This window comes from Sprattus sprattus, assembly GCF_963457725.1.
Source record: "Sprattus sprattus genome assembly, chromosome: 3".
Classification (NCBI taxonomy): domain Eukaryota; kingdom Metazoa; phylum Chordata; class Actinopteri; order Clupeiformes; family Clupeidae; genus Sprattus; species Sprattus sprattus.
The window spans coordinates 1,843,173-1,865,710 of record NC_137922.1 but is presented as its reverse complement, the minus strand read 5'-3'; the positions used below and the strand labels follow the sequence as shown (position 1 = coordinate 1,865,710).

Genomic DNA, 22,538 nt, shown 5'->3' with positions numbered 1-22,538 from the left:
AGAGAATCCCCTGGAAATTACAAGGCAGTTAATTGCAGCTGTGTATGACTGTAATTATGCAATTGAGTAAAAATAGTTTCCTTCAATTATTTGAGTACAGACTGGATGAAAATGAGTCCTTGACAAGCGCAAAAACAGATGCTGCAGAGTTTTTGTTGTAGGACTGATCTATTTGTAATTATAGTAATAACGAAACACATTTGGGCAGAATTCAATTATTATGAAGCAATAACACAAAGGAGAAACCGTTGTCTATCCTCCCTGACTCTGTCGTCGCCCTCTCACTCGGTTGCTGTATCTTTCCCTCGCTCTCTCAGTCTGTTTTGAAGGTGTCACCACGGGGGGCTGTTTGGTGGGTCCTATCTCATCTCCTTCTCTTCATGCACTGTTCCTGTAAGCTGATGTGCATACTTAGTCAGATGTGCAGAGCTAGTAGTATGTGTCTGCAAACGGCACGTGTTTGTTTGAGGGTGTATGCATCAGAATGAACGTGAGGGTGTATGAGCGTGCACATGTAGTGTCTGAGTGCAGAGGAGTTTGCGTGTGGTTTTGTGTGTGTGTGTGTGTGTGTGTGTGTGTGTGTGTGTGTGTGTGTGTGTGTGTGTGTGTCTTTGTGTGCAGCACAATGTCCACTGGAGCAGCTGCGCTCGGCCGGCGCCCGCAAGCGCCTCTCAGTGCTGTCAGCACTCGGCATGTCATTGGGCTCATCAGGCCGGGGAAAAACACACATACACGCGCACACACACACACACACACACACACACACACACACACACACACACACACACACACACAGTATAACCTGTCCTGCTCCTAACAACATCAGCACTCTTCATCCACCATCCACAGAGCAGGAGAGGAAGAGGAGAGAGAGGAGGTGTGTGTGTGTGTGTGTGTGTGTGTGTGTGTGCGGTTGGAATGAGGGGATCAATACTGACAGAGAGGGCTAATTATACACCATCACAGGCCCTGCTTCCCTCCTCACCAGCGACTCTTTAAATTGCTTTAATTTGTGCCATGCCGCCATCCTTGCCCATGGAGTCAAAAGAGTTAATGTACACTCTACACAACTGGGGTTCTGGTCTTCATTTGATCTCCAACAACCAGCAATTAAAACGTTCAGGGTTTTGTAAAGGTGTTTTTTATGGTTTAAGAAACTTGAAAGTGTGTGTGTGTGTGTGTGTGTGTGTGTGTCACATGTGTGTGTACAGCCCTGCCTGGCTACATCTCATTGTTTTCCCCCTAAAGGAGGTCACTGTTTATTAAAAACTACATAAGACTAAAAACGGCTTTGATCTAGAAAGCTGGGGGATATAAATGGTACATAATGCATGAATCAGAAGTGAAGCAGGACTTGGCCAGTCTGGATAGCAACCTCATTTTATCACGGTCAACGGCAAACCCCTGCAACTTTGGGGAGAAATGTGCCTTGGATAAATATATAGCAGCAGGGAAACATCTGTCAGATGCACTAGTTCACATTTCTACTTTAATGTTGTTCACAGCAAGCACTGCCTTGGTGAGGTTAATTAACAGTGTAACTAGAGGTTCAGACTAGATGTTGCATTGTGCAACACTAACCTAGTCCTCTGTATACCGAGCCACATAGTGAAGGTGCAATCAGTAAACCACATCTTGGGGACCCTGTTGGCACCATGTAAACCAGAAACCCATTACTGCAGGGACCTTGGTCCAAGTATCCAATGTATTACCTCCAGCATGGCCAGAATGCACTCAAGCACAGCGGACAGCATTCACAGGCATGACACACAGCATCCACTGCCACTGTTAAGTGAAAAAGGCCACATGCATCAGACGCAGTCCAGTGGTAGCCTGTTTCTCCAGCACAGTTGTAAAGGGAAGAGTTTAATGTATAGGGAAGAGTTTAAAGGCACCCAGTGCAACTTTATATAAACATTCAATGAAAAATAAACATTCAATTTCTAGTCTTTTTTACACGTAGTAAGTTTCAATAACTCCATACCATTACATATCGACATTCGAGGAGCAAAGATGAGACGTCGTTGTGTGGTGAGAACTGATAGAAAATCGTACACAACAACAATCGCCGGTGGGGAGAGGCCATTTTTCCATTGACTGGAATCCTGCTTTTTTTATTGTAGGTTAAAAAAAATAAAGAAAATGGCGGCGATTGTTGTTGTTATCGATTTTCTATCAGTTCTCGCTACACAACGATGTCTTATCTTTGCTCCTTGAATGTCGATATGTAATCGTATGGAGTTATTGAAACTTACTACGTGTAAAAAAGACTAGAAATTGAATGTTTATTTTTAAGCCTCGAAAGTTGCACTGGGTGCCTTTAATGTATAGGGAACAGTTTAATGTGTAGATCAAAATGGCAGCAGTAGAAGACGGGGGACAAGGGAAGTGTAGGGAGACTGCTCTGGCCAGACACTACCGTGCTCACTGTGTGACAGCGAGGATTCACAGACCAATTAGTTTGGGCTGGTTTCACCGGCATCTTGTAAGGTGCTTAAGGAGGCAATCTGTCTCCACACAGGAGATCTTTAAGTATTTCCGATCCCTCTAACAAACTGTTGGATTTCCAGTTGATCCAGTAAACCACACAAACTTCTGTGCTACTGTGCAGGCCTGAAAGAGCAGTTCAGTTACCTGGCATGGCGAAACATATATATTTCCAAACATACTTCATGGAGGATCAACTGTCAGGGATCTTGTGTCTTTAAACCTAATTAGGGACTAAGGGGCATGGATGAGTCGCATTAAGAACTTCCAAGAAACGATTTGATCTCCTTTCTATAATCCCCTTCAAAAATTAAACTCCTTTAAGCTTGGCAAAGATGGTTGAGGTTTCACCATCAGTATCATAGACACTATCGTAGTTGTTCCCTTTACGTTGACAATCGCTGGCAGTGGAAAGCCATAGTGAGCCAATATTGGGCTAACTTCTGTGGGAAGGGCTTCAAAACACAGCCTGTTTCTATCACAACCTCTTTCAGTTTTGACACTGTTATAATGGCAGTGGGCTTAGTCAGACAGCCATCTGCAGAACTACAGATGGTAGCGGCTTCCTTCCTGGGTAGCTCTAATACACTTTCAGTTAAAGGGTTCATTCAGTTTGGGTTGGATACCCCAGTTGCCTCTTGGACATGGGGCAAGTCACTCTCCATCTGACGTGACAAAGTTTAAGTCCAGCGCTTTTAAGAAGGTATTTGGAGTAAAGTCATACCACTGAACCTGGTTTCCAGATGAAAAATCAAACAAGTTATAGTTCCCAGTTAAAGTGGTTGGTGACTCCCCACACAAAGGTTGGTGACCAAGAGAGGTTTTGTTATTGAGAATCCTGAACCTGAAATGTAGCTGCCAGAACCCCAGAGGGAGCTTTCTTTTCAGGTTCTACTGAAAAACCTTTCAGAGATTCAAGTTTTTTTTTATTTTTTTTATTTCAGCATCACTGTGGCCATGGTTTGGAAATGGATCTGAGCGGGCTTGTCAGGTAGCACATTCAGATGCGTATGTAGTATATGTGATCTTCAGCCTATTCAGATGCGTGTGTAGTATATGTGATCTTCAGCCCATTCAGATGCGTGTGTAGTATATGTGATCTTCAGCCCATTCAGATGCGTGTGTAGTATATGTATGTAGTATATGTGATCTTCAGCCCATTCAGATGCGTGTGTAGTATGCGTATGTAGTATATGTGATCTTCAGCCCATTCAGATGCGTGTGTAGTATATGTGATCTTCAGCCCATTCAGATGCGTGTGTAGTATATGTGATCTTCAGCCCATTCAGATGCGTGTGTAGTATATGTATGTAGTATATGTGATCTTCAGCCCATTCAGATGCGTATGTAGTATATGTGATCTTCAGCCCATTCAGATGCGTGTGTAGTATATGTATGTAGTATATGTGATCTTCAGCCCATTCAGATGCGTATGTAGTATATGTGATCTTCAGCCCATTCAGATGCGTGTGTAGTATATGTGATCTTCAGCCCATTCAGATGCGTGTGTAGTATATGTGATCTTCAGTCTTCAGCCCATTCAGATGCGTGTGTAGTATATGTGATCTTCAGCCCATTCAGATGCGTGTGTAGTATGCGTATGTAGTATATGTGATCTTCAGCCCATTCAGATGCGTATGTAGTATATGTGATCTTCAGCCCATTCAGATGCGTGTGTAGTATATGTGATCTTCAGCCCATTCAGATGCGTGTGTAGTATATGTGATCTTCAGCCCATTCAGATGCGTGTGTAGTATATGTGATCTTCAGTCTTCAGCCCATTCAGATGCGTGTGTAGTATATGTATGTAGTATATGTGATCTTCAGCCCATTCAGATGCGTATGTAGTATATGTGATCTTCAGCCCATTCAGATGCGTGTGTAGTATATGTGATCTTCAGCCCATTCAGATGCGTGTGTAGTATATGTGATCTTCAGCCCATTCAGATGCGTGTGTAGTATATGTGATCTTCAGTCTTCAGCCCATTCAGATGCGTGTGTAGTATATGTATGTAGTATATGTGATCTTCAGCCCATTCAGATGCGTGTGTAGTATATGTGATCTTCAGCCCATTCAGATGCGTATGTAGTATATGTGTATAGTATATGTGTGTAGTATATGTGTGTAGTATGCGTGTGTAGAATATGTGTGTAGTATATGTGTGTAGTATATGTGTGTAGTATATGTATGTAGTATATGTGTGTAGTATATGTATGTAGTATATGTGTGTAGTATGCGTGTGTAGAATATGTGTGTAGTATATGTGTGTAGTATATGTGTGTAGTATATGTGTGTAGTATATGTATGTAGTATATGTGTGTAGTATATGTATGTAGTATATGTGATCTTCAGCCTATTCAGATGCGTATGTAGTATATGTGTGTAGTATATGTGTGTAGTATATGTGTGTAGTATATGTGTGTAGTATGCGTGTGTAGAATATGTGTGTAGTATATGTGTGTAGTATATGTGTGTAGTATATGTGTGTAGTATATGTATGTAGTATATGTGTGTAGTATATGTATGTAGTATATGTGATCTTCAGGCGTAAGAGGGCAGCCATGTTTGGCAGATGGAGGGCGAGTTGTTACATAAGCCAGACTCCTTGTTTTGGCTGTATATCCATCCTTGCTAACAGCATGTGTTTGGTATTAAGGGCTCAAATTAGACGAGGATGTCAGGGGGGAAACAAGCCCAAAGTATTCTGGGTAAATAACATTATTTATGATTCCTTGATCCAAACCACAGAATTATACATTTGATCAATATAAGATGAAAGGTGGCCTGGGTCTTGAATGCCAAACAATCATCTATTCATAAACTACTTGTTGTATTTGCAAATAAAACCCGTCGCTCAGCTTGTCATACACAAACAGTTAGTTACAATTTTGCTGCCAAACTGAATCATAGCAAATACCTAATGACTTAAATGGGAAAAATCACCAGTTAAACGAATCTCAGAAGTCCTGATGAAACTAGCTAAAGCTACGGAATTCCCCTGTCATGCATTTACCTCTTCAGTTGTTTATTTGACCTGTTAGCCCTCAAAAACATGCTAACATCTAGTTAACGCTGACTCCACAGCCATCCCACTACAGTATGTTCTTGCACACACAGCCATATCTCCATCTCTGTCTCCCTCCCTCTTTTTCTGACAAAACCACTTGTGGTCCAACAGCTTGGCAGTCAAATGCAAACAGCTCTGTCTGTTTGTGTGACACCATGTGGCTTCCTCCTGTAAGCAGTGATTTCCAAAGGCCTTCACAATGTTTGGATCCTTTTCAGAAAGCCAGTATTGAGGAATACCACCCGCCTCATATGTACAGTAGAACTTATTAAATAATCTAAATATTTAGAACTGACTGAAAACATAAAATAAAATGAAAATGATATTTAAAGTGAACTGCAGTGTTGTGCTGATGTGAGTATTTGTGAAAAGAGATGTCCAGTCCTGATATGATATAATGGCCTGAACACAAACATGTGGAGGGAGGCATTTACATTTGGTTGGTGGTTTTTGAACCATTTCAAGCAGAGACAGACAAGAGGGCTTTAATGTTACGAATAACAGACAGATGCCAACAATCATTAAAAAAGGCAAAGCAGCATGCAGCCAGGGGAGGGGGGGGGGGGGAGGGAGAATCCAGGTACCAATCCCAGTACTTCCTATAAGAATTTAACAGCTGCAATGTGATGTGTCTGCTCTAGTAGTTAGCATGTGATGATATCTGTCAAGGTCGAGGCAAAAAAGATTAAATGGAAGAACAATCCAAAGGTTGAAATATGCATTCAGAAAAGTTTACCAAATGAAGGTGAGAAAAAACCACATAGAGGAATCGGGTGAGGGTGGCTGTAGAACTCTAATTAAAGACGCTTAGGCATTTGGACTTCTGTGGTGAAACGGACAATAAACAACTCCTCTTACATAACAATGTGGCCTAAGGTCATAGACTGGCTGCATGTACTGTAGGTGAAGCTAGTAAAATCGTATTGTGCGGCGCTTTGACAGAAGAGGGGCAATAAAGGAAAACCAAGAGATAGAAGAGAGAGAGAGATAGAAGAAAAGACAGAGAGAAAGAGACCGAGGGAGGAGAGGGGTGATTGTAAAGAAGCCCCATGAATGGACAAGAGTCTCTCTGTAGTCAAAGCAACTGGCGACGGGTTGACAGGCCCAAACCTCTCCGATGGGCACGTATGCTGCAGCAGCAGCAGCAGCAGCTCAGCGACTCCACCGCTATGATCCAACAAAGCCCTCACCCGCCCCAGGCACAGGCGCTGAAGACTGTGGGCTTCATTTCCATAATCACATTGCCCTGCTTTAGTTTTTCTTGTAATTTGCATTTGCAAGACTGCAACTGCATCAGCTGAGATGTGATGTACAGGACCAGTCGTTCAGTTGGTTGAGAGATTTTCTTCTTTCTTTTTATCTGCTTTTATGCTAAGTTAGCTTAGTAGTTTATCCAATATATGTTCTATGTTCCAAAGATCAGGTTTGAGGGGGGTGTTGTAGTTATAGACACACTCCACAGTTTTGTTTTAGCTGTGGATAGACTCATTTTAGGCATTCACGTTGAAGGATGATGATCAGTACTCCTAGCAGTCTTATACTACCCATTGTTACAGAAGAAATGCATGCCAACGAGTGAACAGCCACAGACTTCTGTATTTGCTCAAATACCTTTAGATGTGATCTAAACACAATTGTTTCTGTGGTAAAGTTCCAGTAGAGAATATAGCAAAAATGGCCAGTACTTGAGCCTTTCAATCTGTCTTTCCCACTTTACTAGAAGAGAGATGTGGCTGGTCCTTAAGAGTAGTGTACTCTTCGAACTTAAACAGACTCGGCTGGTCTGTGAGATGCAGACAGAGCTGTTATGCTCTTGCGGTTAATTATTATAGTTTTTTTTTTTTGAAGGACAATCTCACCTAAGTTACCTGTGCCTAAGTGACACAGGGACCAGTGGACGACTTCCCATTCATAATTGACCAACATTTCCCTCTCTACCTGAGGAGGGAGCTGATGGCACTGCGTAGGAGACCAGATGTGTGTGTGTGTATGTGTGTGAACACCCGGGTCACTTCCTGCAGCTGAAACCTGCAGGAAGGCTGCTTTAGGGCCTTAAACATGACACACATGGCACAACTGCGATAGGGGAGCAATAAAAATGAGGCTTGCCATTGTCCTGCCCGAGTGAGGTAGCCTCTGACAGACTTCCTTTCCTATTTCAAAGAATTACTGGAAAACCCCCTCATAACTCCATGCCTAATTACGACAATACTTCCACGTTTTTTTTTTTTTTTACAAATGCAAATTTTCCAAGAAATGTAATTGCACAAACACAGAATTGTGAATAACACAAAGTGGCACCTTGGTCACTGGGGACCGGAGGTGGTTGCGAGGTTCAAGAGAGATGGCTCTGAGCTTTTAATATTTCATCATACACCATTTCTTCCACCACTACACCGCAACTAAAAGCACTTTAAGTGGAATAGGAAATTCGAAAGTCCCACTTTTGAGGTGGAATTGTGTGCCTTGGTATTTAACGACATTTCTTTCGTGTGAATCTAAATCCTATGGAGGGGGAAACTATCCAAACTCTATAAATGAATCAGACGGTGTAATTCTCTTTTAACACTTGGATTCCACAGAGATGCCCCTCAAAATTCCGCCCTGATATTGTATGCATGCTATTAATGCGGTGTGAAAAGACACAGTGAGGATCATTTTTAATTGTATGTATGCTGATATTTGGTTTAAGCTCTGCACCTTTTTCGTGAATATAGATATATATTTTACACATTCACTGACTGTGGATTATAAACTAAAACAGCATAAGGTTAAGAGGCAGGAATTCATCTATCAAATTCATTATTAAATGCCTCTCGGGAGCCCGTCTTGAGACATGAGGAACAGTCTTGACTTACACAAAGAAATGCAGGAGACCACAAAGACCACCAATGATTGTTTGAAATCTCACGACAAGAAACCCCCAGACAACCCGCTCCAGCCTAACAAGACTGAACACGCAGAGGGAAGCCCCTCATGACTGAAAATAGGGTTCACAGAGATGCCTGTGCGTGTGTGACAGACAAATCTCTGTGCCAGAGTGGCATTGTTGGCTCATGACATCAGTTTTTCATATACACTCTTTTGTCTTTTTGGGGGTGGAATCTGTACATTTGCCCTGCGTGTGATAGTATTTCTCTAAGGAACGAAGGACAGTCTGAGATGATTTGTAACAGGAGGGAAACACTGATTGAATACGCTCGCTGTCAGTCTGGTGAGTTTCCAGGACAACGTAATGACATTAGTGAGCAGTACAGAGTGTTTGGTCAGGGAAGGCACACATCCCTGTGGTGAGTAGTGGGGTTGGGCCCACGTCAGGACGATGCTATACAGAACTGCCAGAGAAACCGGGAGAAGGCCCTGATGTCTGACAGCTTAATGACGCCCGCATTGGCACACCAAGGCAAAAATCAACAAGCAAACCAGAGATGGTCTTTAAAAGAAACCATTCCTATCCATGGCTTTATATAATGGGAAGAGATGCAAGGAGTTAACATCCCTTCAAATGTACAGAATTACACTACAGAATCACCAGAAAGTAGAAGAGTTTGCTATTTTGTCATCATCTAGTTAACTCTCAACATTAATGGGATTTTCAGATTTTCAGTTTTTTTTACATTAAAGGCAAATCATTTACAGAGTAGCATAATGCTATATTTAGTTTTTACTTGAACTAACTGGCTATTCAGACTCTTCTCAGACCAGCCATGTGCAGCTAAGAAGAAAGTCAGTCATGTCTCATACGGCGGAGGCTAATTGAGTGGGGGCAGAATGGCTGTGGCCAGGGAAAGGGAAGGTTTGGGTTAGGGCTTAATTGGAAATGTTCCCGTGTCAATTAGCAGAGGTGGTTAACCCAGAGGTCCTCTGGCCAGTGGCAGATGTTCCAAGAAATCTGGGAACTGCGCCATGTACAGTAAAATATGAGGCTCTAAGAGCGTCCAGTGTGCACAGAGTCTTCCGGAAGAAATTCACTTCCACCCTAAAAAGGCACTTTTAAAGGAGAAATAGCAGTAACTTGATTATGTGATCAAAAGTTGGGCAATTGAACTTGACATCACCCTCAAGACCAAAACCGACACAAGCGGTTTCACATCTGCAAAACAGGAAAAGAAATGTCAATCCAGATACAAAAAAAAAAAAAAAACAGCACCCAGCGCTGTGCTATAAAGAGGCTGCACTGGGATTCTAAAATGGCCACCATATTTATATTCATGATATGTTACTGTGGCTTCACCTGTACCAGAGAGCCTCTCTCCATTTGCTCTTTTAAATGTGTCGGCAACAGCAGGAGGACGCGCTCTCCCCTTCCGTCACACTGCACATTTTTCAGACAGGCCGCATGAAGGGGGCCTTGATGTGTCTCCAATGGAAATCAAAGTGCATTAAACATTAAAAGTGCTGTCAAGACCCAGAAGTAGATCAACTGCCAGGCAAAAGTAGGGCAGAGAGGCAGCTAAGAGGCAGCAAACTGTCTACTTAATCAGGCACACACATACACACACATACACACACTAGGGGGTTACCTGTACATTTCCACAGATGCGCTGTATGTAAACACCACAACTCTGCAGTAAGGATGCACAGTATGAAGAAGTATGTCTGCTGTACGAGATCTCTACCGAACAGGAGAAGGATAGAGGGGTTTTAAATAATTATCAATCTTTTAACAAAATATTCTGAACACAAAATTCTTAAATGGTAGTAAGGGCTTACTAACAGAGACAGAGAAAGGCCTGTTAATGAGCAAGTAACCATACAATTAAAAGTATGAAAAATCCAATTTCCCCTCGCACTAAAACCTGCCAGAGGACGAGCCAGCTCTAGTTTGGGAGGGCTCTCTGAACACACCACCGCCGGTCACGGCACACCCCGTCTAGTCTGCACTGCACCTGACACACAAAGCACCCTGGCATCCGCCCAGGTGGTCTGCATCTGGGGAGTGTCTTTCCCAGGCGGGGTGGGGGTAGGGGTGGGGGTGGGGTGGTGTGGGATGGGGGGGTGCCGTGCGTGTGTTTTTTCACCCAGGCCCAGGCAGCAGGGCGGGGGCAGGGTGGTGGGGGTTGAGTGGATGTGCCACAAGGGCCTGAGTGCGGCTCCATTTCCCTGGTGTTTATCTTTGTCTGCGCGCCCAGTCAAAACACAACCGCAGATGAGTGTCTCGCAAAGCCCACAGAGCTTTTAAGTCTCACTCAGCTTTGAGTCCTTTAAGATGTGGGCAAAACTGACATCCCCACTCACCCAAGTTCCTGGAATACCTACAGTTCTGCATTTAACTGACCTTCTAACTGAAAGGGTTCACAAGCAAACTACTAGTTTGCTAATGTTAAGCCGCAACAAAATCATTTGAGTGAGATATCAAATATGGTGTCTATCAGAAGGGAAACGATTGATTGTTGACCCATTTAAAACCTCTTTCAGATCTCTTTGAGATAGTTAGGGGCCAAGACAAAGCCACGCAAGTCCTGCTGTCCTAACTAATTATGTATGAGGTCAAATGTCAAACTCCCGTTCATTATTCCAGCTTTTGCTGTTGTTGGGGGGATGCGTCTTTGTTTGGTTTGCTTGGCTGGGTTTGGCCAGAAGGAACGGGGGTCACCGTAGACACGCTGGACCCCTCACACAGCATGCGCTTTCTATTTATGGATCTGTTGTCACCGCATGCAATAATGGTCATGCGTGTGTTAATTGTCTTTGTGTATTTGTGGAGAATAGAGACCGGGCAAGAATAAGGAGGGTCTGGGGGTTATAACAGCGATGTTATATAAGTCAGGTTAAGGTGCACGGCGGGGTTATTAAGGACCAAAATCCTAGTTAACAGTAAGAAAAGGTGTCAAGGAATTTGTAATGGAGAAAAAAAAAAGCGCTAAATTCATGGCAGTATCTGTGTTGTTGTCCAACATCATGGAAGGTCTTTCCGAGTCTGAAGCACTGGAAAACCACAGGAAAAAACGGACTATGCAGTTGGGCTGCACCATAAGATCACTTAGTTGAAAAGGAATGGTCCAAGCAACCTGATCGTCTGCTGCTAAATCATTTGTTTCAGTGTAAGGGGCACAAACAAACACTGAAGCAAATGGCTGGCGTGTGTTTTACAGCTCACCCCTGACAAGCTCCAAACCACATGAACCTTTACAATCATTCAGAATGTGACCCCTGTGGTCACTGAACATTCACTTCTGCACCGACTCCCTACCTTGCCTTGGATCTCTATTATTCTAGCAGCTTCTCTAGATAGACACGCCTGGTGACTCTTACCATTTTCAAATGATTTTATGGCTTCAATAAAAAACACTTCAGAACACCGGTGAGGCACGTTAGAAGTGGTTCTAGAAGCAATAACACCTGAACTTTGACCTCTAAATGCTGTGTGTGTGTGTGTGTGTGTGTGTGTTCATATGTGTGTGTTCATGTGTGAGTGTGTGTGTGTGTGTGTGTTCATGTGTGTGTGTGTGTGCGTGTGTGTGTGTGTGTGTGTGTGTTCATGTGTGTGTGTGTGTGTTCATGTGTGTGTGTGTGTGTGTGTGTGTGTGTTCATGTGTGTGTGTGTGTGTTCATGTGTGTGTGTGTGTGTGTTCGTGTGTGTGTGTGTGTTCGTGTGTGTGTGTGTGATGTGTGTGTGTGTGTGTGTTCATCTGTGTGTTTTCCAAGCAATGCATTGCTCATTACTTATGAAGGTGAGGTGTACAATATGACAAATATGCAATTACATTAAAAAGTATATTACCCATCAAGACTACCACTCCTTATTTAAAAAGTATATTACCCATCCAGACTACCACTCCTTATTTAAAAAGTATATTACCCATCAAGACTACCACTCCTTATTTAAAAAGTATATTACCCATCAAGACTACCACTCCTTATTTAAAAAGTATATTACCCATCAAGACTACCACTCCTTATTTAAAAAGTATATTACCCATCAAGACTACCACTCCTTATTTAAAAAGTATATTACCCATCAAGACTACCACTCCTTATTTAAAAAGTATATTACCCATCAAGACTACCACTCCTTATTTAAAAACTACATTACCCATCAAGACTACCACTCCTTATGTTTCTTTTTTTTTTTTTTTTTTAAGATTTGTTTTTTGGGCTTTTTATGCTTTTAATTGACAGAGCAGTGAAGATTGTGACAGGAAATGAGAGGGAGAAGAGGTGGGGAGTGGACAGGAGAAATGGCATCGGGCCGGATTCGAACCCGTGACCTCCTTGAGCGTTAAGCCTGAATGTGGTCGGGGCTACTGTTTGAGCCACAGTGCCCCCCTGCCGTAAGTGTTTCTTACCACAAACAGATAGACACTCTCGAGACTCTTACACAAACGAACACAGGAGCATCTAAGAGCTTTTTCTCCTCGGCAGACGAGGTCTACAGAGGCCAAACACCAGGCCCTCCAGTGGGATGGAGAAGGGGCTGTGGCCAGCCGTCAGCATGAGGATGTGCTGTCCGTGAAGCAGCTTTAGTTCCAGGCCACCGAGGCTCATGTATGGATGCCATGCCTAACAAAGCCTTTCTCCCCTCCTCTCCCAGTGCCTCTGCTGTTATATAACAGAGAGTGTGTTAGCGCACATGTTTGTGGGGATATGGTGCACCCATGTGTTTCTGCTTACATCTACAGTACAGTATGACCCTAAAATGTATGTATGTGTTTGTGTGTGTGTGTTAGTGTGTGTGTGTGTGAGTGTGTTTGTGTGTGTGTATGTATGTTTTTGTGTGTGTGTGTGTGTGTATGTATGTATGTATGTATGTATGTGTGTGTGTGTGTGTGTGTGTGTGTGTGTGTGTGTGTGTGTGTGTGTGTGTGTGTATGTATGTATGTGTGTGTGTGTGTGTGTGTGTGTGTGTGTGTGTGTGTGTATGTGTGTGTGTGTGTGTGTGTGTGTGTGTGTGTGTGTGTGTGTGTGTGTGTGTGTGTGTGTGTGTGTGTGTGTATGTGTGTGTGTGTGTGTGTGTGTGTGTGTGTGTGTGTGTGTGTGTGTGTGTGTGTGTGTGTGTGTGTGTGTGTGTGTGTGTAATGCACAGGACAATGCATGTGTGTGTGTGTGTGTGTGTGTGTGTGTGTGTGTGTGTGTGTGTGTGTGTGTGTGTGTGTGTGTGTGTGTGTGTGTGTGTGTGTGTGTGTGTGTGTAATGCACAGGACAATGCATGTGTGTCCGGGGGGCCGGCAGCGATGCAGGACTAAATGAAAGGGGTGGACTCGAGCTGAAAGGGTGGCCCAGGCATGGCATCAGCTGCCTGCTGCTGTTACTATGCAGACACAGGCCAGGCATGGCCGCTTTCAGCCTCCAGCCATGGCCTCGCCTTCCTCAGCGCTGCATGACAAATACGCGCGTGTGTGTGTGTGTGTGTGTGTGTGTGTGTGTGTGTGTGTGTGTGTGATTGTGGAGGTAGTGTGTGTGTGTGTGTGTTTCTGATAGTGGAGGTTGTGTGTGTGTGTGTGTGTGTGTGTGTGATTATGGAGGTAGTGTGTGTGTGTGTGTGTGTGTGTGTGTGATTATGGAGGTCGTGTGTGTGTGTGTGTGTGTGTGTGTGTGTGTGTGTGTGTGTGTGTGTGTGTGTGTGTGTGTGTGTGTGTGTGTGATTGATTGTGGAGGTAGTGTGTGTGTGTGATTGTGGAGGCATAGTGTGCGATCTCTGGGGGGAAAAACTGATTTGACAAGCAGCTTGAGAGGTTAGTAAAGCTCCAGTGGACTCAGAGGTTTGCTCCATAGTCCTTTAGTCCAAACGTATATTGAAGGGGCCGGCTTCCTTTTCGGAGAGAGCGCAAATCTGTCCGTCGTCTTGCATGAAGGATTCTCTCCCTCACCCAGAAAAAAAAGTGCCTCTTCCCATCCCAAAAGAGGTGAGAAGAGATGCGTAACACTTTTCGGAAAGGAAGAGAAGAGATGCGTAACACTTTTCGGAAAGGAAGAGAAGAGATGCGTAACACTTTTCGCAAAGGAAGAGAAGAGATGCGTAACACTTTTCAGAAAGGCGTCTCGCCACTCACACACTCGCTCGCCTAATTAGAGAGCTGCGAGACCCGGCGTGAGCTAGGAGACACCTTCTCTAATTACAGGGAACCAGGAGCAGGTCGCCTAATCACTCCCCCTACACCGGCTCTCCATCAGTGGGTGTGGGAGATCACAGCCCCCCTGGGAAGGGAGTGCCTCGTCGGGCAGCCTCAGCTGAGGGTTGTGGTCTTGGAGGTAAGGGAGAGCCAGAGAAAGATGTACCTACACCACCCCCGACAACATTCCTGTGCAAGTATTCCAACAGACACATTTTGGTTGTGCTGCCATGTCCATTTGTGGTGCGGAGGAAAATGTTATCCCCAGCCTCAGACTAGGTAGAGGAGGAGCTACATTAAGGGACGAAACACCCATCAACAAAGTTTTAGATAACTTATGATGGGGGATAATGTCTACAGAGATGGGACTGCTTATGTCAATGTCACAAAAGTCTACAATTAAGTCGATACCAACAATGCATATATCACTTTCTTTCTGCACCCACTGGGTATGTGGGTGTTGGCCATTTGTGCTGGTGATAGCTCAGCAGATGTCAGCATGAAAGTGAGACTCTCTAAAGGTTTTCACTTTCGTCTTTATCGCCACAAAGACATACCTTTGGCTCATTTGTCGTTTGTAATATTTGGGAACAATTTAGCTTTTCTATAATAATGTGGTCTGCATCCAAGGCACAAGCTTTGTGTCAGTGTGTGTGTGTGTCTGTGTGTGTGTATGTGTGTCGTCTGTTAGTGGGGGTTGAGCTTCTTAATACTTCCCAACAGACGAAGTGACAATAAAGGGTCATTAGAAGATAAGGATCATTTACAACTAGGTGTCAAATGGCCTGGGGTTTTTAACATCTTAAGGCAACGAGTCTGGTCGTCACCAAAAATGTTTTGAACATAATACTGTATATAATACTGCAAGAAGGGTTTGCAGATACAACTAGAATGCGTTTCGTGAACGAACTGCAAGAGTGTGCTTGCTCTGTGTCAGTGAAGCACAGGTGCAAGCCAGTTTAATGACCCTATTATGATGTCATAATGGCAGAGTTCTGAAAAAAAAGGTGATGGAAAAAGAGGAATAAAAAAGGAGTGGCAAGGAGTACCGCCACGAAAAGTCATAGCAGGTTGCACCGGATCGGGCCGGACGTTTCGGTGTTCGAACGGCGTCTGTACCTCGAACGGGCGAGGAGTAGTTAGCGTTACAAAAAACGGGGAGAATAAAGAACACTTGACAACAACAATACTGTGCTTCCCTTCAGGCAAGCACACTAACTACAATATTTTTCACTAGTTCATGAAGCTGGAAGGCCTGCATACAGATCACAGAGAGATCTGTCTGGTAAAGAAAACTGCCCAGACTGCAAAGAGCAGATCTACGGACAAATCCCTGCTTTCTTTGGTTGCAAATAGCTGAAACTGAAACAACAACAACAATTTCATACTTGAACAGAAGCTGGAATGCCACTGTTATACTGTCTGACACAGTATAGATACAGTAGTTCTCAAGAGCACACTTTCTCTCCCTGTTGTGTGTGTGTGTGTGTGTGTGTGTGTGTGTGTGTGTGTGTGTGTGTGTGTGTCTATTTGTTGTCTGGTCTCAAGAAAGCAGAGTCACTGTGACCCCCCCCCCCCCCCCCCCTACCTTTCTCTTTGTGTAGAAAAGGAGACTACAACCAGTTACACAGACGGGATTCTCTGCAGCTAAGATCAATGGTGATCTTCAAACAATCAGACCATTCTTCCTCTTATGAGCCTGAATAACAGGGAGATTAGTTGCCCCTGGGCATTCCTTCACCTGGCTGACCTTTTAAGGAAGCCACAACCAGTGATTTGGATGTGTATACATACATGTCAGAGAAGGTTAGTTTGGACTGAACTTTGCTAACAATGCGTGTACTTAGCCCCTGAGGGACTCTTGCTCCTATTGAAAGATGAGAGGAGGCTACGCTACGCTACTCTCTTCAAAGGTGGAATGGCCTAGAAGCCTCTAGTGATGCAGACCATATGTTTATATTGCCTGTATAGAACATTATGTGTGTGTGTGTGTGTGTGTGTGTGTGTGTGTGTGTGTGTGGGGGGGGTCCTATTGGTAGTTATCACAAGCAATGCTTTCACTTCATAAAGAAACACAAGGTGGCCATAGTTCCGCCGTGGTCCTGAACTGTTGCAGCTAGTCTGGTGTTGTGCTGTGTTGCGTTACATTGTGCTGTGTTGCATCTGTGGTGAGGGGATACAGCCTCTGCCTCACCGGCTTGCCTTGCCTACTCAAAGGGGACTAAAGAGCTCCCTGTGACAAACTTTCTAGCTGAGCTGGGTCTGAGTACACCCTCTGCCACCGAACGCTTTCAAGGCAAGAGAGAGGTGCCGGGCATGGCTCCGGATAGGTATTCGACGGAGGAGTTTGACTTTGACTTACTGAACAAGGTAGGAGGAGGCTCGGCCACGGAGGACTGATTGGAAGTGTTTTTGGAAGTGTTTTTGGAAGTGTTTTCAGCAAACAGTTTGACCAGCTGCTAATAAACACTCACTAGGAAAAAAAAAAAGCGCTTACTCCCGAGTGTGCACTTGTGTGACCTACATGGCTTAATCTTTTTTGGTCAAATCCTTCTACTTGTGTCACTCGTGAAATGTGGAGGGGTTCAAAACATGTCAGATCAGATCAGTGAAAATGAAATGCCATAATCACCCAGAATATCCCCTCCAATTGCATTGGACTTGAGGTCAGAGTATGTCTCTCAGCCCAGCAAAGCTTCATCTCGCTTTAACTCAAAGCACAGAGGGGAAAACCCTTCTGGTCTCAAATCCAGCCATCAACCACTGTCCCAGCACCGGATTTGTAGAACATGGCATCCTCACATCCTCTTACAATTAAAGTAAGACTGCACTGTGATCACTCCCTCTTGACTGACCATGATCCAACTGCTGGAGCTGCTGCCTCACTGGAGAATGGAGCTTATGCTGAAATATTTCGAGTCGTGTATTTGTGCCAACCTCCAGTCAATGCTGATATTACACAGAGATAGGGAAAAGGGGAGCGAGACAGAGTGACAGAAAATATACAGACAGAGAAGGGGTGTCTTTAATTTACTGCGTGTTAAATTAATATCTCTAGAACATCCATTTAACAAACACAGCCTGCAATGCTACACCCATTCTGAGCGCGCTGTCAGTGAGCGATCTTGCACGCTCCCTCAGCTATATTTCAGACATACCTCCATATTTTTTCACGTGATGTATGAAGAAATATACACTAGCCCTTGTTCAGCGATTGATTCTCAATTATTAGATGTAATGTTATCAACACAATGCCTGCTACATATCCATATTCTCTTTTCAATTTGCCAGCACATATTTTTTTCCTGTACAGTTTTACCACGCGCTGTTCGGCGGTGGAGTCACAAGGCCACTTTACGCTGGGTAGGCTGGCGCCAACAAAATCTGTGAAAATCGGGATTTAACCTTTCCCTTCGTAGGACATGGTCAAATAAAGCGGTAATGTCTTCAAACAATCTGCCCTTTGTATTTACTGAATCGACTAGCAATTGTTTTTTGTGTGTTTTTTTTTTTTTTTTACTGCAATGGTCCTTCACATCCGAATATATATAATTACTGCCGTGGTGTGCGTTCCAGCCCATACAGTAGTTGCGCTTGGTCTGTCTGAGGGGAGCGGCAGAACCGAACGCCCAGATTGGATAAAAAAAGATCCCTGACCATCGCTTCAGGCCCCGTACCTGCAGTGATAGCCCTTGCATTCGCCCATCTTAATCAGCATGGAGTGATGTGAATGCCGGAGACATTGCCCCTCTCCACTGCAGCCTACACGCCCATCTCCCACCTACCGCTGATTGCTTGTAACATTGAAGTGAACGCATCCCTATAACAGCACTGGCTTCTTGATATACACACGCCGTTAAGCAATGTGTTGCCCGTGTGTGATTTGTGGGATCGGAAAATGGCAGATAACTAGCGATGAGCAGGTGTGCGCATACACCCGTGCGATACATTGTAATTCCAACTATGTCCCTTCTATTACGCTGGTGAACTTGAGCGCATACAATGAGTTATTTGTTTTTACACATACTGTTACCTACCTTAACCTGCAAGGAGGAAATATCAAGACAGGATGAAGAAGAAGGATGGGTACTTACGCACTGGCTCCTGTTTCGGATCCAACGCGCCAGCAGTTTGTTGGATCTTGCCTATTTTATTTTGTAGAACCCAAACCCGTTGATTCGTGGACATGATCTCGTTCTCCAGCTCCTCAAATAAGGAACAGGCATGTTTGGCCAGGTCGGAAAGCTGCCGCAAGGTCCGAGAAAGAGCAACATTGTTGATTGAACACAAATCCTCGAATAGCAAGCCCTCATCATTGGGAATTGGATGCCTACACAGCAGCGGCGGCTCCACGATCCGTTTCGCAAATGGCATTTTGAGTGTAGGCAAAAAATATGATATCCGGTTTAAAAAAGAAAAGGAAAAAGAAAAAGGAACCAAATCCAAAAAGAAAAGTCCAGAAGGTTCCCCGGTTCCTCTTCAATCACGAATTCCCGAATTCTCCTTGCGAGCCTCCATCGTTTCTCTGACAGGGATCACACGCTGAGCGCGTAACGCAGCTTCCCCACAGATATCTGTGCTGCTCCTCGTATCATCAGATGCCTTGCCGTGGTATTTTTTCCCAGCGCTTAAAGTTGAGGTGGAATGGGGTTTTAAAAAGGGGGAATCGTAAAACCCGGAATGGATGGCTATGAACACGCTCGGATCTGGAACGCTACCTCGGTCATTTTTGTGGATTGGCTTAGTCAGTGCATTACACAAGGCTACGTTAGCAAAGGGAGTGGCAGATAAGATTTCATTCAAAATATCAACAGTGAAGTCAGTCGGTAATATCTGACTGGTTACCAAAACGTCCTTGTTAATATGGAATATTATATAGGATTATGCCTATAGGTTAGTTAGAGTTCTATGGTTCTGAGTGGTTCAAGTGGCTAATTTCAGTTTAAGGTGTGTGAAATAAATTCGTAAAGCTATATCTATTGACAAACGCTATAGGCTATTGTAATGAAATGTCGGGACCAAGGCGCATTTACTGAATGAGAGGCGCTCACAATCGCTGATTGAGTATTTCTCTAAATCCCAGCTACTGTTGTCAGTATCAGGACTGACAGCACTAAGCTCTTCCTATGCAGTGACTAATGCCTGCACTGGAACTGCAAAGGTTGCAGACTTAACTGGATCTCGTCACTGTCTGTCTTTGTTCAAGAGCAGTTTTGTTCATTTTGAGAATAGTTTTTCTTTTAGGCTACCTGAGGAAAAAATAGTTGTTTGCTGCATGGGCCCAAATTATTTTCAATTATTTACTGACTGTGGCCGGTTAAATACATTCCGGCATTGCGTCCATTTATATGAAAATCAGCTAAAACAGCAAAAAAGTAATGAAAATCATTACTGGAAAAGCAAAGTTTGATGCCGTTTTACATAGAGATAAGGTGCGCCATCTTGTGGTATAACACGGATATGAAATCAAGAGGGCTGTGTTTAAAATAGGCTGTTTTACTGGCACATTTCCAGAAATCCTTTGAATCGTGGTGAAAAATAGACCAATCAAAAAAAAAAGTATAGAGCATGTTGAGGGCATTGCTAGAGTAAATCGTCTACAAGGTAGGCCTACTCGATGCAAAATGTCCTTTGCAGGAGCTGTGGTAGGTATGTTGACACATGAATATCGCCTTCCCACAAATAGACTGAGCGAGAGAGAGTTTAGTGAGAGTATAAAGGCTAACGCCCCCTGGCGGCGACGTTCGATGGCGAGTCACCCCATTACCCTGCTTATAGGAAGTAGTTCGCTTATAAAGATGCTGATTCAATGGTATAGTAGTATCGATCTAGCCATTGTATATTTGAATTGAACGCACTGAAACTATGTGTTTCTGCCATTTTTCTGCGTTTGCCGTTTTGATGGATGTTCCAAAACACGAGGTGCATTCCATAACTGAACTGAGAACTAAGAATTAGGCTATTCTGACAGATAGGCCTGTCATAGTTGTTGTTTTCTACTTATTTCTATGGGAAAAAATGTAATGGATTATTTTTAATAATGTGCATGTCTACATATTTGTAAATACAAGTACATTTGTATGTTATCTTACATTGCCCTAGCAAGTAGACAGAGTGAATTAACAAGACTCTTGACACACATGTTGTAAAATCAAATGATGTGTTATCTTTGTTTATCATAGGTACAAACATAGACATCAGAGCAATATATTAAGTTTAATACATTACATACTGTATAGCTCAGCATTAAGAAATCAAGTTATGAATAAATTATACTTTTCAATATTTGTGTGTTGTGAGTTGTGTGTTACACTGAGAGTGTTTATGTTACACTGTGTTATATTTTACATATCTTTGCATTTTTTCATAAACAATATACAAACAAATTAAATGTCATTTAAAATCTCTTACAAGGTACATTTCATGTTGGGTCTTGCACAGATCTCAGTGACTTTTCAGACCGGATGTTTCTCAGATAAGCGTCTCAACCATACAGGATGCTGTGGTTACTGTAACTGGGACAGGTACCAGGGTGAAAACCACTTGGTGACTTCTGCCCAGAGGTGACACTCGTAAACTGACATACAAATGTGTGTATGTGACCACAAAGAGTTTAGAGGCTATGCAGCTGCTTGATGTAGGTTACAACTTCAGGCAGAGTCTTTGTCATTGCACCGGAAACGTCTGAGTATCCGTGGTGACAGCCGAGTGGTTTGATCTTTATGTGAAAGAGAAAGGGTCTCACGTTCTCAGAGTATTTACTCTATAAAAAACTCAAATTGAATGCACATTTGTATACATCCTTATTGTAGGACAATAAGATCATATTCAAGTAACTGGCCCCAGTAACAATCAAAGCTTTGTCTGTTCACTTCTTGGAAAGTGTGTTATCAAGAATTAAAAGAAAGGAAAAGCGAGTGACAGTTCTCTGGAACCAGCCATCTGGTCAACACCGGATACTGAGAAAGTGACATTATATCTGAGCCATGCTCAGAGTCTGGAGGAGGCATGTTCATGGGTGTGACATGTTCAGATGAATAAGAACAACTTTGGAGAATTTAATTTAACAAACATGAAACTTCCTGTTACATTTCTCTGAATATCCTGTTGGTATTTACTAATCACTCTAATATTTATTTATAATTTAGTGAGAGTAATAATAAAGTAACAACCTAATTAAGTCATGATGTGTCTGATCATGTATGTTGACACTTTTGGAAGGACCTGAGTCTCCTGAAGTGCACTGGTGAGTGATAAGCAAGCCTTAAATCTAACTACACTGGTTTTGCAGTCATAATCTTTATTGAGAACATAGTGTAATATGATTACTATCTTGTGTGATTCATTTACATAAGTCCGTCTCATTTGGTTATTTTGTCCCTCTACAAATACACATTCTAAAACCATCATAACGTGTCTCATTGCCATATTTAGGCCCACACCCTCTAGCAGTGACCTTCAGTTTCAGTTCAGTTATTCAATGCATTTCTTAATCTAGAATGTTCCAGAGACCTCTATTCAATTGGATCTAATAAACTAATTAAGATATATCAAGCATATTGAAGAATATTATTACCTTTCCTTTTATTTTCCCTTTATTTTTCTTCTTTATTATTCCACCCATATTGGAGGATAATGGAGGATAAAAAGAGAAAAGAAAACAATTGTTTTAATGTAATCCTCATAAACAATGCCATTCATTTTAGCTACACCTGTCACATCAGGAATATAACATACGTTTGAAAGTTGTGAAATCATAAGTTTCTAATTGTTTTCCGACCTTTGCCATTGATTATGACCACTCTAAAGTAACTATTAAATGTGTTAGGCTAGGAATTTGTTCAGCAACATGAAACAATTACAAGACTTTAAAAATAGAGCCAATAAACCACAGATTTGAACAGTGCCACCCAGTGGCTTGGAGCTGTAA

General features: G+C 43.1%; 1 protein-coding gene across 1 annotated transcript in view; it reads right to left on the bottom strand.

Moving 5' to 3' along the window:
* Nucleotides 1-18,982, bottom strand: part of nhsb (Nance-Horan syndrome b (congenital cataracts and dental anomalies)) — a gene marked incomplete at both ends in the record, with an annotated part of 73,205 nt that extends 54,223 nt beyond the window's left edge. Inside the window, one exon of the mRNA XM_080834451.1 lies at nucleotides 18,703-18,982. Coding sequence (XP_080690577.1) covers nucleotides 18,703-18,982 — 280 coding nt within the window. The remainder of the gene's footprint in view (nucleotides 1-18,702) is intronic.
* Between the last annotated feature and the right edge of the window lie 3,556 nt (nucleotides 18,983-22,538).